General features: G+C 43.8%; 3 protein-coding genes across 3 annotated transcripts in view; 2 read left to right on the top strand and 1 right to left on the bottom strand.

Moving 5' to 3' along the window:
* Nucleotides 1–586, bottom strand: part of oxct1a (3-oxoacid CoA transferase 1a) — a 42,185-nt gene extending 41,599 nt beyond the window's left edge. The window contains exon 1 of the mRNA XM_034541516.1: nt 228–586. Within this exon, the coding sequence (XP_034397407.1) occupies nt 228–332 (105 nt within the window). The 5' untranslated portion in view covers nt 333–586. The remainder of the gene's footprint in view (nt 1–227) is intronic.
* A 70-nt stretch (nt 587–656) lies between these two features.
* c9h5orf51 (chromosome 9 C5orf51 homolog) lies at nt 657–4,200 on the top strand. Its single transcript, XM_034541517.1, has 6 exons — nt 657–861; nt 1,500–1,609; nt 2,244–2,390; nt 2,565–2,696; nt 2,883–2,997; nt 3,116–4,200. Exons 1-6 carry the CDS (start codon nt 768–770, stop codon nt 3,349–3,351), a joined length of 834 nt encoding a protein of 277 aa, XP_034397408.1. The 5' UTR covers nt 657–767; the 3' UTR covers nt 3,352–4,200.
* A 67-nt stretch (nt 4,201–4,267) lies between these two features.
* On the top strand, nt 4,268–9,435 carry fbxo4 (F-box protein 4). Its single transcript, XM_034541503.1, has 7 exons — nt 4,268–4,520; nt 7,141–7,415; nt 7,508–7,728; nt 7,923–7,998; nt 8,108–8,280; nt 8,424–8,644; nt 8,753–9,435. Exons 1-7 carry the CDS (start codon nt 4,356–4,358, stop codon nt 8,843–8,845), a joined length of 1,224 nt encoding a protein of 407 aa, XP_034397394.1. The 5' UTR covers nt 4,268–4,355; the 3' UTR covers nt 8,846–9,435.
* The last annotated feature ends 4,804 nt before the right edge of the window (nt 9,436–14,239 follow it).

Here is a 14,239-nt window from a genome sequence, read left to right as displayed (position 1 = left end):
TGTGTTGACGTAAATATGGAGAATCCCTGCCAGAGTTAAACTGTCGCCGCTTAAGGTCAGTTCACGAGCGAAAAGTAAAACAAAAGTAACATTTGAAGAACGAAGAATTACAAAATGCACTTTATTCTGAGATGAGGGTAATCAAATAGTCACAATATGCTGACCATGTCCGACCATCACGTTTCAACCTTGTTAATTCTAGGGCGAATCAACGAAACCGTACCAACCTTGTTCAATTGGAGATTAACCACATTTAATTTGGTTCTGCGGGAACCTGAGAGGTTTTTGAAGAATAAGTTATCCGCTCTGCACAAAGCTTTGAGGGCCGCCATATTTTGGAGACACGGGCAGAGAGAGAGGGAGTCGAAGAGCACAGTGATAGCTCAAGCCGACGAGACGACAGATGATGTAGGCTGCCGAAAGGTCGCAATGTGGCTACTAGCAATGCTAGCTCGCGCACCAACAGCGCTACAATGACATTGGCGTGTTCCCCAGTGGGCTGGACCTGCACGAGAGGCTCGGCAAGCTCATTCACATTTAACCCTTTCACCACCACGCCACGGTGAAGTACTCGACGAGCTGCACAATACTTTCACTATAGATACGTTAATGTTAATTAAACACTCAAGGGTGAAATACATTGAGTAGTGCGGAGATAAATATCCCCCAGGCGATGCGCACGCAAACGCGCTGATGTCTCTTGGAAACGGGTATGACACTGTGAGCACGTGAGTAATCCCTGGCTCACGTGACGCATACTTTTAGTCATGGCCGACGACTACAGGCGACAGGGTTTCGAGTTGGAGAGAAGGATATTTGAGTTAGACATCAAGTGTGCCAGTCTCAGAGCTGAAAAGCAAGGTAACGACAAGACGTTGTTATTTTTTACGGTCTCGTGGCCATTCTTAGCCCTTCGCGTGCGTGGCTACGGTTACTGTTCAGTTTGTTAGCCAACTAGCAAGTTAGCTAACGTTATCTAACACAGCTTCAACTATAACAACAGCTGCTGTCCGGTTAAAATAACGTGTATGTCGGCATGTAGTTAATACTTCGCCTACAGTTAACTAACGGGCGGTATACTGTTAACTAAGTAGCGGCTGACCGGGGATTGTTTTTTAATATCTGGGTGTTCCAAGTTAACGGCTAGCGTAAATGTGCTAACGTTAGCTAAAAATGCATTATTGTTGACAAACGTTTTACGTTAGCTGGCCATGAAACGGAACGCCCAGTCAAAGTAAATACAATAGGGTCGAGAGTTAGAAGTAAACATGCCATTACGTTGTGTTAGATTTTACCTGTTCCCTTAGTTATTATGCATGTAAACATTGTCAAACGCTAGAAAATGTTAGTTCACATTTCATGCTATGATTGTATTAATTAACAATGTTGGCAAATAGTCCCATTGCCTTTTAACTTTGTGACGTTCAAACTCTTAACGTTACCATTTTTCTTAAGTAGACCTGTAATTGGTAACATGTGAATATATCGTTCTTCCATAGATGATGACTATTTACAGAATGCGTCTGCCATACTAGACAAGTTGAAAAGCTATTACAGGCAAGGAGGGGAGAGTAGCAACCTTTCCAAGGTGCTTCAGGATTACACACAGGTACTTCATTACATTACACTTCATTAGTGTTTAATATCTGACTGTCCCATTAATCATCCAGTTTATTAATCATCATAAAATAGTGAAAAATGCAGATCTCAAATTCCCTGAACCCAGGGGTATCTTCAGGTTGTGAGGTGCATCTGTCTAAGAGTCCAAAACTCAAAGGTATTCAGTCATGCTTACTTTTATTAAACAGGGAAAACATCCTCAAATTTGAGAAGGCGGAAACGCCAAATCCTTGACAAAATGGATGTTTTATTTATTTGTTTTAACCCTATAAACATCAAACTTGTAGCACCTCAGTTTAGCCTTATGCCATATTCTATACATCAACAAATAGTGGTATTATTTACTGAACTGATAACATGGCTTTCCCAATGTAGGAGTGAAAATGTATGCCCAGCCTGCGATCAAGTTACTTAACATTTGTACTAAGAGATGCTTAGATTGAGGATGATTAAAGCCAAATGTGTGCTGGAGTCAGGTTAGTTGTAGATTGATACGTCTGTCTTGTTGTGAAGTAATCTAAACCCTGACCCCATTTTTTGGCATTGTGAAACCTTTTGCATAGTTTTCTTGAACATTGTATTCAATTTCAAGTCTGAGTATACATTTGTCTCTTATCATTTAGGTGATCCTGGACATCACATTTTATGAAGAGAATAAACTGGTGGACCAGGAGTTCCCTGAGGACTGCTCACCTTTTAAAATCCAGCAGCTGCTGCAAGACCTGACTGAGCCAGAAGTTTTGGCAGGGAGGCTAGCACCAGCACAAGAAGTGTGTATATGTGTGTCTCAAAATGATGATGTGCATGTTCTGTACATGTTTTTAGGGTATTCGCAGTAATGTCAATTACACTTTAATATTCATAGTTTTTCAACAACAAAAAAGCATTGGCACACATTTACTACCATGTCATTGTCTAACAGTACTATTTATGTCTTTTAATAGGTGCAGTCTATGTTGGGCCTTGAGCTGTTAGAATGCCTCTATTGGAGACGTGGAGCTCTGCTGTACATGTACTGCCACACCCTTCATCAACGAAAACAGTGGATTAAGAAAAACAAGGACACGTTCCTTAAGGTGCCACACTGTGAAGAGATATAAGTCGATATAGCACATTTTATTTGTGAACAGAGACATGGGCTGATTCTGCCAGATAAATGTACTTTTGTTTTGGTGAAAACAGAAGTTTAGTATCTTACTTTTTTTGTTTGCATATGCTGAGATTAGTTTTAATGCTCATTTGACTTTGGTATTTCATTCTAGTGTATTCAGGAAGGGGTGCGCTACCTAATGCGGATGCTGCAGGTGAGAAACTCTGTGAAGCTCAACGATGGTGTGGTGCTCCATGACACTGCTACAGCAAGCTTCCTATCTGAAGGTAAATATGTTATCAGTTATCTATGAATAACACAAACTGTTGTGCAGCTTCAGTCAAGTTTGAGACAATTCTTCATGTGGGCCGTTTGATCATAATCACTACTTATGATTTTGGCCAGGAATCTTCTCAGACACACACCTGTTGACGATGATGTACATCGGAGAAATGTGTTTCTGGGCAGTCAAGTACGAGGACTGCAGTGCTGACACTATGGATCGCAAAGAAGATCGCCTCCAGTTTCGGGACATTGGCACACAGATCCTCAACAAATACGTGCTTGCTTGTGAGGGCCCTCTGCAGGGCCAGGGCTGGAACACAGAAAATGCCAAGGAAATCCTTAGTATTTTACAGTGAACCCAGCTGCCCCTGTGATGAAGTTGCCCTCAAGCACCGACCTAAGTTCAGTATTCAAATGTGTGTCAACCCCAAATAAAAATGCAATCCATCAGGTGGGGTGTAATGTTGTGGCCGGTGAAGTGGAGACATGGGGGAGAAAGTGTATGTGAAGGAAAAAGAGTCTTTGGATCAGTGTCTACAGGCAACCTCATCCCATGCCAAAAGGCCTAGGCCAAAGCAGGTGAACGAGAGGTTAGAATGGTTAAGGTTGATGGTGTAAAACTGGCAGGGGATGCAGCTAAGGTTTTTAAATAACATTTTGCCCTGTTCTGCTGAAAAAGCAGTTATCATCTTGATTCCAGACTGTTCACTGGGGCACTTATTTTGCTCTGAGAATGTGTTATAATAACATTAATATAAATATAAAAAGGTTATTAATGAAATTTACCTCTTTTTTTCCAAGATTGAAGATAATTCAGCTGAAAGTGAGACAATGCACAGTAACATTTTATTTATTTTATTTTTTTTGCCGTTTTGTTATGCTTTTTAATATATTCTAATTGCATATACATTATATATGTATGTGTGTATACAAATATACACTAAAGGCAAAAGAAAGGTGTTCAGAAACAATTGACTGATGTATTCATGACTATTTGAAGTATGTTCAGATTTGTTCATACCAGCTTTGTAATGCGCCACTTGTATTCCATCTTGCAAAATTACATATTTTTTTTCTGCCACTTCAGTAATCTTGATAGTATAACTATTAATAGAGACTCTGTGTTGTTTGGACGAAAAATCATTTTTCTGTTTTTTATGTCCTCGTTGACAATAAACACGCGCGTTGTTTTAAGAAAAATACGATTTAGCTGCACTTTATTGAAATAAGTCCATACCCACAATGCCCCGCGACAGCCAACAACAAGGAAGTAAGACGGAGGTGTGTTGTCACCGCTCGCTGCATCGATATTACAGCGAGTCACTAGCTGCTCGAACAGTATCGTCCCGCTTCCGAAGTCATGGCAGGAAAGACCCAGCAGCTCCACGAGTCGGTGGTTATCCGCAGCCTGCGGCGCTTCAGAGATCGATATTTTCCAAACGGTGGTCAAGTTGTCAAAGACGATTTGACGTCCGCTGCGGACACGGTGGGAGAGCCACAACCGGGATTCATGGATAGTTTACCGGTGAGTGCATTTAATGGACACGTCTTCATCCTATAGGTACATCGAGGTTGGGGTAAGTGTTTGAGGTTTAAAGCGTGCTAAATTAATGCCTGTGATGTCAAAGCAAGCGACTATTATTACTAATTAGAAATGTATTGCAACCAGTTCTTGCGCGGTGTGAGTGGTTTGCTGTGTCCCGTAGACTGTGATGTCACGTGCACTTCGTTTCCCCGAATGTTACATTACATGTCATTTAACTGACGCTTTTATCCAAAGCGACTTACAATAAGTGCATTAAACCATGAGTCCAAACTCGGAACAACAAGAATCAAGCAAGTACAATTTCTTCAATAACGTTAAACTACAAAGTACTATCAGTAAGAGACATTTAAGTGCTACTAAAGGGCTAAACAACAAAGTGCTATCGGTAAGGGACATTTAAGTGCTACTAAAGTGCTACTACGGCTCCACCTTCCCTATTCAAGGTATAGTCGAAAAATATTTGTTTTTTGTTTGCGACAGAAGATGTAGAAACTTTCTGCTGTCCTGATGTCAATTGGGAGCTCGTTCCACCAATGAGGAGCCAGCACAGCAAACAGTCGTGACTTTGTTGAGTGTTTAGCTCAAAGTGAAGGAGCTACAAGCCGATTGGCAGAAGCCAAGCGAAGTGAACGAGATGGGGTGTACGGTTTGACCATGTCCTGGATGTAGACCGGACCCGATCTGATCGCAGCACGGTACGCAAGTACCAATGTTTTGAAGCGGATGCAGGCGGCCACCGGTAACCAGTGAAGGTCGCAGAGGAGCGGAGTAGTGTGGGTAAATTTTGGGAGGTTGAAGACCAGTCGAGCAGCTGCATTCTGGATGAGCTGTAGAGGTCGAATGGCATTAGCAGGAAGACCTGCCAAGAGGGAGTTACAGTAGTCTAGCCGTGAGATGACCAGAGCCTGGACCAGAACCTGTGCCGCCTTCTGAGTGAAAAGAGGTCGTATTCTCCTGATATTGTACAGCATGTACCTACAGGAGCGTGTTATTGCGGTAATGTTGGCAGTCAGGGAGAGTTGACTGTCGAGTGTCACACCGAGGTTCCTGGCAGTCGGAGTCGGGGCCAACACTGAGTTGTTGAAGTTAATAGTTAGGTTGTGGGTGGGAGAGCCTTTTCCTGGAAGGAGGAGAAGTTCAGTCTTGTCCGGGTTAATTTTCAGGTGGTGTGCGGACATCCACTGAGAGATGTCAGTCAGACATGCAGAGATTTGTGCTGCTACCTGTGTTTCTGATTGGGGAAACGAGAGGATCAGTTGGGTATCGTCAGAATAGCTGTGGTAGGTGAAGCCATGCGAGTGAATGACAGAGCCGAGAGAGTTGGTGTACAGAGAGAAGAGAAGAGGACCAAGGACTGAGCCCTGAGGGACCCCAGTAGTGAGAGGACAAGGCTCAGACACAGATCCTCTCCAGGTTACCCGGTAAGTGAGGTAGGATCAGAGGGTCTGGGTGTGTGGCTGAAGGAGAAGGCCGAGGAGAGAGCAGCAGGGGTTGATGTGTTGTCTGGTGTGATCCAAGTCTCAGTGAGAGCCAGGAAGTCCAGCGATTGCTCGATAGCGAAGCCAGAGATGAAGTCCGCCTTGCGGTTAGCTGACTCCTGTGACGAGGCGCTGGGTCTGTGTGGAGCGGGTGGGATAAATAAGAGAGTAGGGATTTTGATGCATGTGTGACCAAGTCCGCAGTCTATAGTATCTACGAGTAGATGTGCACACAGGTATGGAAAGAAAACACATTATCAAAGGGAAATGTTTATACTCAGCCGCCCTCAGCCACCACCGAAAGACTCCCACGAAAGACTCCTAGGTCTTTATCCTCCGAGTCTTCATACGAGGAGTCTTCCCTGACGCTATAAGCACCAACCTGGTTATACACCCGAGTTGGCGATAATTAGTTACAGCTGTGTCGAGCCCGCCCACAGGTCGTTGAAGGAATTGCCCACTTATCGATCGATACTGGTAAGAGTCGGCACTCAGGGAGGGGATTCCTTGCTACCAGTGAAGTCTCAGTTTGCTAGAATGTGAAATTCTTGCCAAACTGATTAAGGACAACAATCTGTTTACCTCAAGGTAAAAAGTAGAATATAGTTTAGTCCCTAGTAGTTTTGGATTACAGAGCAGATACTTAAATCCTAGCTGGTTTCGTTGACTTTTTAGTCACTTGTGTAAAAAAGCGGTTCAGGAACTTTCCCCCATCATTGGCCCAGTGGGCAGGGTTCAGGGTAGGTCTGTTCAAGACGTTACATTTAATGACACTTGGTTGAGTAGGCCTCATAATGCATCACATTTGAACTGCGAGTCAAATGCACTCACAATGTGTGGAGATGTCTCATTAACCTACATACAAGAAATTGGCTATTGAGTCGGCTCGTTCTGTCATGGTACTTAATTAGCCCACATTCAACGTATACTATTTATGTTGCCAACTCTCACTAAATTAAGTTAGCTTTTCATATCCCCATGTGTATTTCTATTCATAACATATGTTCAAGTGATTGTCCATCGTTTCCTTCCCGTCTCCTTCTCTTAACTGGTTGTTGACACTATTTTTAGTTTTAGCTTCGTTGAAGTCATATGATTAAATCACGTCCTTCCTCTCCAAGGTGGACGTACAGTTCCTGATCATGACCTTTCTGTCTCCGGAGAGTATTTGCAGCCTGGGAGCCACCAGTCGGTACTGGAGGGCTATGGTCAGAGATCCGTTACTGTGGAGGTACTTCCTGCTCAGGGACATGCCAAATTGGTCCTCCATTGATCACGTGAGCATGCCCCAACTGGAGTTGTTGGACACGCCACTGATCGATGAAGGTGAGAGCCTGGACGATAGAGAAGAGTGGGACGTTAAAGGGACGGAATCCAAAGTTGACTACATGTCAGAGTGGGTGTCTTTTTTTTCTTCTTCTCCCGTCTTGCATCAAGGTCCACGGGTTGGTTTGACTGAGATTTTGACCTCCATTCGTGTCTCAACAGATACCTGAAAGGCTGCCCGTCCTGTAGACAACAATGGCTTCCCTCGCGGCCGGCGTATGAGGTCGTGACCTCTTTTCTTCAGTCTCTCGTGCCAGCGTCCGAGCCGCGCTATGCCATGTTCGGCCCCGGCATGGAGCAGCTTGACGTCTCTTTAGTCACAAGGCTCATGTATGCTCCAGATGTGCTGCCTGTGTCAGGCACTCCTCAAAGACAGATAAATGGTGGGACAACTTTGATGTCGAGTGCTGATAATAAAGCATAAACTCTCACCGGGCATTATTATTGACACAATGACGGTCACATCTACATACTTTTGTGTTGTAGGTTTACTTGCCCACCACTAGGTGGCAGTATTTGCCAATCATCAGTTTAAGCTGCCCCAATAATCTAACCGGTCCTTGTTTTTCTACTCTAGGTATTGGCTCGGGGATCAGTTACATCTTCAACAACCAACACAAATTCAATATTCTGACTCTGTACTCGACCAATAGGTAAGCTCTTTGTGTTTGAAGAGTGAGTAGCAGTTATAATCAGCGTTTCTGCATATTATTGTGAATATTGGCCACAGTCATCTAACTGTGTGTGTGTGTGCGTGTGCAGGGCAGAGAGGGAGAAAGCCAGAGTGCAGCGGCAGAGCATCAGCAATAAACTTTTTACCTGTGAAGGAACCGATGACTCAGGCTGCCCCATCTACAGCCCTGCTCCTCCGGTCCAGCCAGTGTGCCAGGCGGTGGACGGTTTCATCTACGTAGCCAACGCAGAGCCCGGGAGAGGTGAGATCAGACAGCATTGCTGTCGGCTGCTCCTGCTCTTCCTGCTTCCACCAATGTCGCACTGTGCACAGCGTTTTCTCGATGTATGAATTTCCAGTGCTGACCATTTGCGTAAAAACAAAAACCCACCATCTCATCGGTAGGTGATGGGGAGTCCGAGGCGGCTCAGATTCGGGCCATGCTGAGCTCTGCCGAGGGTTCAGCAACCAGGCCCCTGCTGGTGCTCTCTTGTGTCTCCAGAGAAGAATCGGAAGAAATCCAGATAACCCACCTGCAAACCATTACCAGCGGGGCCAGGTGTCGAACTCCCTGTGTTGACATCGCAAAGAGACTCGGACTACCCCAGCTGGCTAACCCCTGGATGGTAAGTGTCTGATCAACTGAAGGACGTTCACCGCATTTACATCCGTCCAGTGTCAGTTTGAGGCTTTTTAAAAAAAGTTTCCTTTTGTGTTTCTCGGCTCTTATTCAGGTGCAGGATACGGTAGCAGAATCCCTATCGGGTCTTCTGGACGGCGTCTCCTGGCTGCTGCGATGTTCTCGAGTCAAACTCTCTGGGAGCTAGTTAACTCACTTCTGCTGGCTTCCAGAAGGATGGAAACCACTAATTTCATTGCCCCATCATACTGACACCAAGACACACTTTGGCATTTCCTGAGTAATGTATGCCACGTGTGTGCATACAGAGTGTCTCAGCATCGGAGCATTGCCTGTCGGGGTCAATGAACTGGATCAGCGCTGATGGGTTTCTAACTGTTATTCATCTAGGAGAACTGAGAGAGACTCTGTTCTTATTCACAGAGAGCGCTTTATGGAGGAGTGATGGCAGGCCGGAAGGTTCTACATTTATTAGGGAGCTTCACAATCACCCCTCAAACTGGGTTTGTTCACTTTTTTTATGTCATTATCCAAAGCGACTTACAATAAGTGCATTCAACCATGAGTACAAACTCGGAACAACACTTGGCAGTACCAACATGCAACAGGAGACAACGGTACACACGTGGGTCGGTTCAGCTGTTTTTTAAGTTGCAGGAAAACGTAGTTGTTGCAGAAGGAGGAGCACTGCATTGTTCAATGAGACGAGCAGGCAAACCGATAATCAGACTCCGGTGCCGAACACAAAAAACCCAAAATGAAACATTTTAAAACTCACATTGACTCAATTTATTCCCACATTAGTTCCAATGACGCCAGATCGTGAGCTGCTGACTAATCGAGTCGCCCGCTGTTCAGTTCAACATGGGAAAGAGATTTTTCATGATTTTTCATGATTTTTCATTTTCTTCAATGTTTCATCTCAGGTTCATAATGACCTGACATTTTTACAGTGAGCTTATATAACTTTCAGACAAAATCCACTGCCCTCTGATCCATGCTTCACTCTCATATACTGTAAAGATATGTATGACCTTTTAGAGCGAAATTATCATACAATTTATTTTAAATGTTGTGTAGCCTTTTGAGAAATGGCACATACCCTTCAGATTTTATGTTTGAAGAAAAAAAAAAAAAAAAAAAAAAAAAATATATATATATATATATATAAAAAATTGTTATACAAATGGTTTCATGATTACAGATTTCTCTTGTGGTGGATGAGTCACACTTTCAGTCCCTCACAACACTGATAACTAAATCGCCGTTGAAGTAATATAAAGCTCTTCCATGTATTTTTGTCATGATTTGTTTTGTCTTGCCTTCTTTCACGTCTTCTCTGCACACTTTCACAGGTTTAAAATCCCCAGAGCCGTGGAAGACACATTTCCCCTCTCCTCTGAGGTCAGCCCTGGCATGAAAACTTGAGTCCACATCTGTATGTCAGAAAGCGAGGGAGAATATTATATTGTGGCCAGCAGGGGGCGCTGCGACTAGTAGCTGTATGTGTCAGTGCTTGGTTGCCAAAAGCTCTGCGCTGACCATAGAGATATGAAGTGTGAGAAATATTCGTCAAACATGGATGTGAAATAATGTCAACAGCAGAACAGATGAATGTGTTTAGTGTTCTCCTGTAGATAATCCAGATGCACAGTTGGACCTCACTTAATGTGTCATAAGTTGTGTCCCATAAGAAATGACCACCCGATTCATATTCGGTGTCCCCGGCGGCAGCGTTCGAACGCCCTAATGGCAGCATGGAAGGCATGACAAGATAATGTGCCTCGCTGGTGCTCTTTTGTTCTAGTCCCCTAGGTAACCACAAGTCTGTGGTAAAAGTATGCCCCCCCCCCCTCCTGGTAGTTCTTCCATCAAAAGGCTCTTTTTTTTCTCAACAATCATTTTCATAGACATACAAATTTAGAATAGGACCATGATTGGTGCAATTTAGGTGCATTAAGACGAGCTGTGGAGATTGGTTATTTTTTTCTTCTTTTTTCCCCATGCTGAAATTTAAAGGGAAATGATGGAGAAGTCTGCCGCTGTTTGTGCGTGTTTCAGGGAGACCGAGAGAGAATCTGACTTTTCCTCTCAACTCCTCTGACTGTTCTCCGTAAACAGGATGTCTTTCTCTTAGGTCAATCGCTCCACAGTTATTTACATTGTGTGTCGTGTGTATGAAGGCTCATGCTTACAGACTTTTAAAGGCAGGTATGCAGGGAAAGACTGCTTAATCCTTTGCTCCTACTCATGTTGCAGCCAATGGAGGTGAAGCCCTTTTCAGTGTGGATGAATGAGAAATGAACTGCTTGTGTGTGACTGCAGCCTACAGTAAGTCAACCAGCAAAGAAGTTATTGTGGGGTCGGCAGCCGTGATGTATTGGGTCCATTGCTGGTACATTTTCAGAGTCTGTTTATTTAGACTGCAGACTGTGGACCATTAGCACACATCCCTTCATAATGTGGGCCCAGGTTTCCTGGGGCCTTGTTTTTTGGAAGGTAGGCCTCCAGCTGCCTCTTGTCTCCCGCAAATCAAAAGAGGCCTCTGGGAAATGATGTCACGAGGAAGACAGCCCTGCACTGACCCAAGACGGTTTACAGAAGAAGTCTGCAACAGTGTGCGCACAGTGATAACATGGCGTGTAAGATGTGTACTGTGACACCAGGATGCAGCGTGTTGAAAACACTGTGTGTGTGTGTGTGTGCGTATAAGAAACAGAGGGGACAGATACAAAATAAAGGGCTCTTCTGTGGCGCACAGCAACTCCATCTTGGTGTCGTGCCAGTGTGTTAGAGAGGTGTGTTTATAGTGTTCTTTACACAGAAAAAAAAATGAATTAGGTATTTCCTATAAATTCCCAGAGGTTTCTCCATAATGGCCTCATTCACCACTACTTTTCGGAGAATTTGAAGAACCATATTTACCCGGCAGCATAATTGCCAAAATAAGGGATTCTTTTTTTTTTTTACTGAAAATGTGCATGGAAATTAAATCTAAAGATGCTTTCTGTTGAGTACAAAGTATTAAAAATGTTTTCTGTGCCCCTATATGAATAACAAATAACACACCTTTAGAAAACACCTGTACAACATAAGTCTATAATTCTGCAGTAACTATTACCGTGATATTACTCTGCTGTTGAAAACGCATGTGCTCTTTCTGAGGCCGTAGTTTATGGTGGTGCAGAATTATCTATTCATAAAGCATCTCTAATGCTTCGTTAAATATATTGTTGATTGATAAGTAGACTCGACAGTGTGACTAAACTGCTTTGAATCTAATGAAGACCGGTTGCTGCGTCAATAATTGTCTGACTTGAAGGACTGAACTTGGCTAAAATCTCTCCTCACAGGGTTAAATACAGCGACGACTCCTCGCCGCCCTCCTCGGGCATCATCCTCTCCATCCTCCCGCTATCCTTCTTCACGTTTTGTCTCATCCCACCCTTTTCAATCTCCTCCTTTCATTAGAGTTAAGTCCCTGATTTGTATTCTGCAATAACGGCCAAGATTAAAGTAGGCATTGAAAAAAAAAAAAATGCATTTGCATGATGCATTCAGTGATTAGGGTAAGCGTCCCTCTTAATTGTGTTGTTTTGCACATGGTGGGGCTCTCATGCTGATACTCTGTGGATCTTACTCATCCCGTGCAATCTCAACCAATTCGCTTTAATTTCCTCCCCACTTGACCGCGTCAGTCCCACCTACCTCCTGCTGCCGTGTGCGTATACACGGCATGTTCGGGGTCTCGCAAGACTGGATCAGGGTTTTGAAGTGTTAATGGTGAATTACATGTGAATCCTTTTGAATCTGAGGAGTAGATCGGTAATAAAGAAGATATGGTACCAGGAGCACAGTGATCCGGCCTTGTATTTTCTGCTGCTGTTGTTGTTGTTGTTGTTGTTGTTGTTGTGTGTGTGTGTGTGTGTGTGTTCGTTCCCCCTGTAGCCATCTCCTCTCTTTTACCCTAATCCAATAGGCAGCAGGGTGCTGACATATAGTTGTGAGTGGCCGCACTAGTGATGTGAGACTGCACTAAATGCATTACAGGTGCCTTGAAGGGGATGACACAAAGGGCACTCTTTCATTATGTGGGGAATAAAAGCAGACAGCCAAACATGGAGAGATCCTGCATAGCTAACACAAAAACAAATGCACACAAAAACAAAACAATTACGTGAATATCACTGGGACTGAAGTGTCGGTGCTTAGTCAGGCGGCTCTGAGTTTTTGGAAGCAAAACAATCTGGAAATGCATAAAAGTGTGGCGAAATCAACGAATCACAACAACCAATGAATATTTCCTGCATGTGTAAAAGTCTGACATACTATATTCCTGTGTGCCATTTATGTTCAAAACGTATTAAACACACATACATGAGCCACACTGTTGCACTGGGAGACATGACACAGTATTACATTGAACTTGGGCACAGTAGACTGTATTTTTATTTTTTTAACTCCTGCACACACCTGTCCCCGTCCGTAAATACTCACTGGCACATTAAATCCGCCGCCGAAAATAGCCCCCGACGCGTACACTGTTTACTTCAGTTTTAGACTAATGTGTGCTTAAATCAGTGCCTATTGCTGTTTTAGGTATTTCTTTTGCCTTTTTAAAGAAATTAAACTATTATATGAATATGTGCCATTCATGACGGTTTCCAACGTCAGCAGGAGCCTTCAGGGCTGACACTCACAGGCAGGATGTGGAAGTTAGAAAGCATTCGTGGAACAACTGTTGCGTGGTTGATTCTGGTCTTTTCGTACTCCAAACAAATATTGAACGTCGCCCTGCCCTGTCCTTTATGGACGTGGATTATTGGATATGGATGAATATGTCTGATGGCACACTTGTCGGGGTTGAGCCCCCAGCGACATGATCACTCAGGGCAGACAATCGCAGGAATGAGTATTCCATAAACAAACTAATTCAATGGACGCCCCCCGCTCTGCTCCAATCAGGGCTCTCCGTCCATGTGCATGTCCAGGGGTCACTTAACAAACATTGTTTGCAGTGGGGGGTTTTCTGTTTGGTAATTAATGTCACAAAGTGCCCCGGGACCAGTGAAAGGTCAGCTAATTACAGTAACTTCAAGATGGTAAACAAAACTGAGAAACCTCATTAGATATATTTCAGTTATGGCGCTTTCCTCTGTGCAGATTCGTAAGTTGCAATTGACCGTATTTGAAGAGAAGCCTTGTTGTCTCACAGGGTGGTTTTATGCACTGCAGCCGTAGGACTTAAAGCTAAGCCATAACTTGTGGGCCTTGTGGATTTGACAGAGATGGGGGATAGGCCTATAAAAATAAAATGCGCTCAATGCAGACATACCAATTTATTTCCCCCTCGCATCACACATTCTGTGCAACAACAACAACAACAACAACTACAACAACAACAACAACAACAATGGTGTATTGATGAAGAGGAAAATCCACCCCTCCTCAACTGCCTGTATGTGTGTCAGCCCGTCTTTGTTTCTATTCCCTCGCTGACTGTGTTGAATGTATGCAGGTTCCAGTTTATCATAATTTCTCTCCACTTATCATTAACAGACCACTGAAGTTCAGAGGATAG

Source organism: Cyclopterus lumpus, chromosome 9 (assembly GCF_009769545.1).
Source record: "Cyclopterus lumpus isolate fCycLum1 chromosome 9, fCycLum1.pri, whole genome shotgun sequence".
Classification (NCBI taxonomy): Eukaryota; Metazoa; Chordata; class Actinopteri; order Perciformes; family Cyclopteridae; genus Cyclopterus; species Cyclopterus lumpus.
Note: the sequence above shows the minus strand (reverse complement) of the source record. Positions and strands in the feature narration are given on the sequence as shown.

Excerpts from the sequence above, each read along its gene's own strand:
- c9h5orf51 (XM_034541517.1), top strand. The coding sequence starts at position 768 with ATGGCCGACGACTACAGGCGACAGGGTTTCGAGTTGGAGAGAAGGATA. Across the intron at positions 862-1,499 it reads TCTCAGAGCTGAAAAGCAAG|ATGATGACTATTTACAGAAT; the intron begins GTAACGACAAGA and ends GTTCTTCCATAG. Across the intron at positions 1,610-2,243 it reads TGCTTCAGGATTACACACAG|GTGATCCTGGACATCACATT; the intron begins GTACTTCATTAC and ends CTTATCATTTAG.
- fbxo4 (XM_034541503.1), top strand. The coding sequence starts at position 4,356 with ATGGCAGGAAAGACCCAGCAGCTCCACGAGTCGGTGGTTATCCGCAGC. Across the intron at positions 8,281-8,423 it reads CAACGCAGAGCCCGGGAGAG|GTGATGGGGAGTCCGAGGCG; the intron begins GTGAGATCAGAC and ends TCTCATCGGTAG. Across the intron at positions 8,645-8,752 it reads AGCTGGCTAACCCCTGGATG|GTGCAGGATACGGTAGCAGA; the intron begins GTAAGTGTCTGA and ends GCTCTTATTCAG.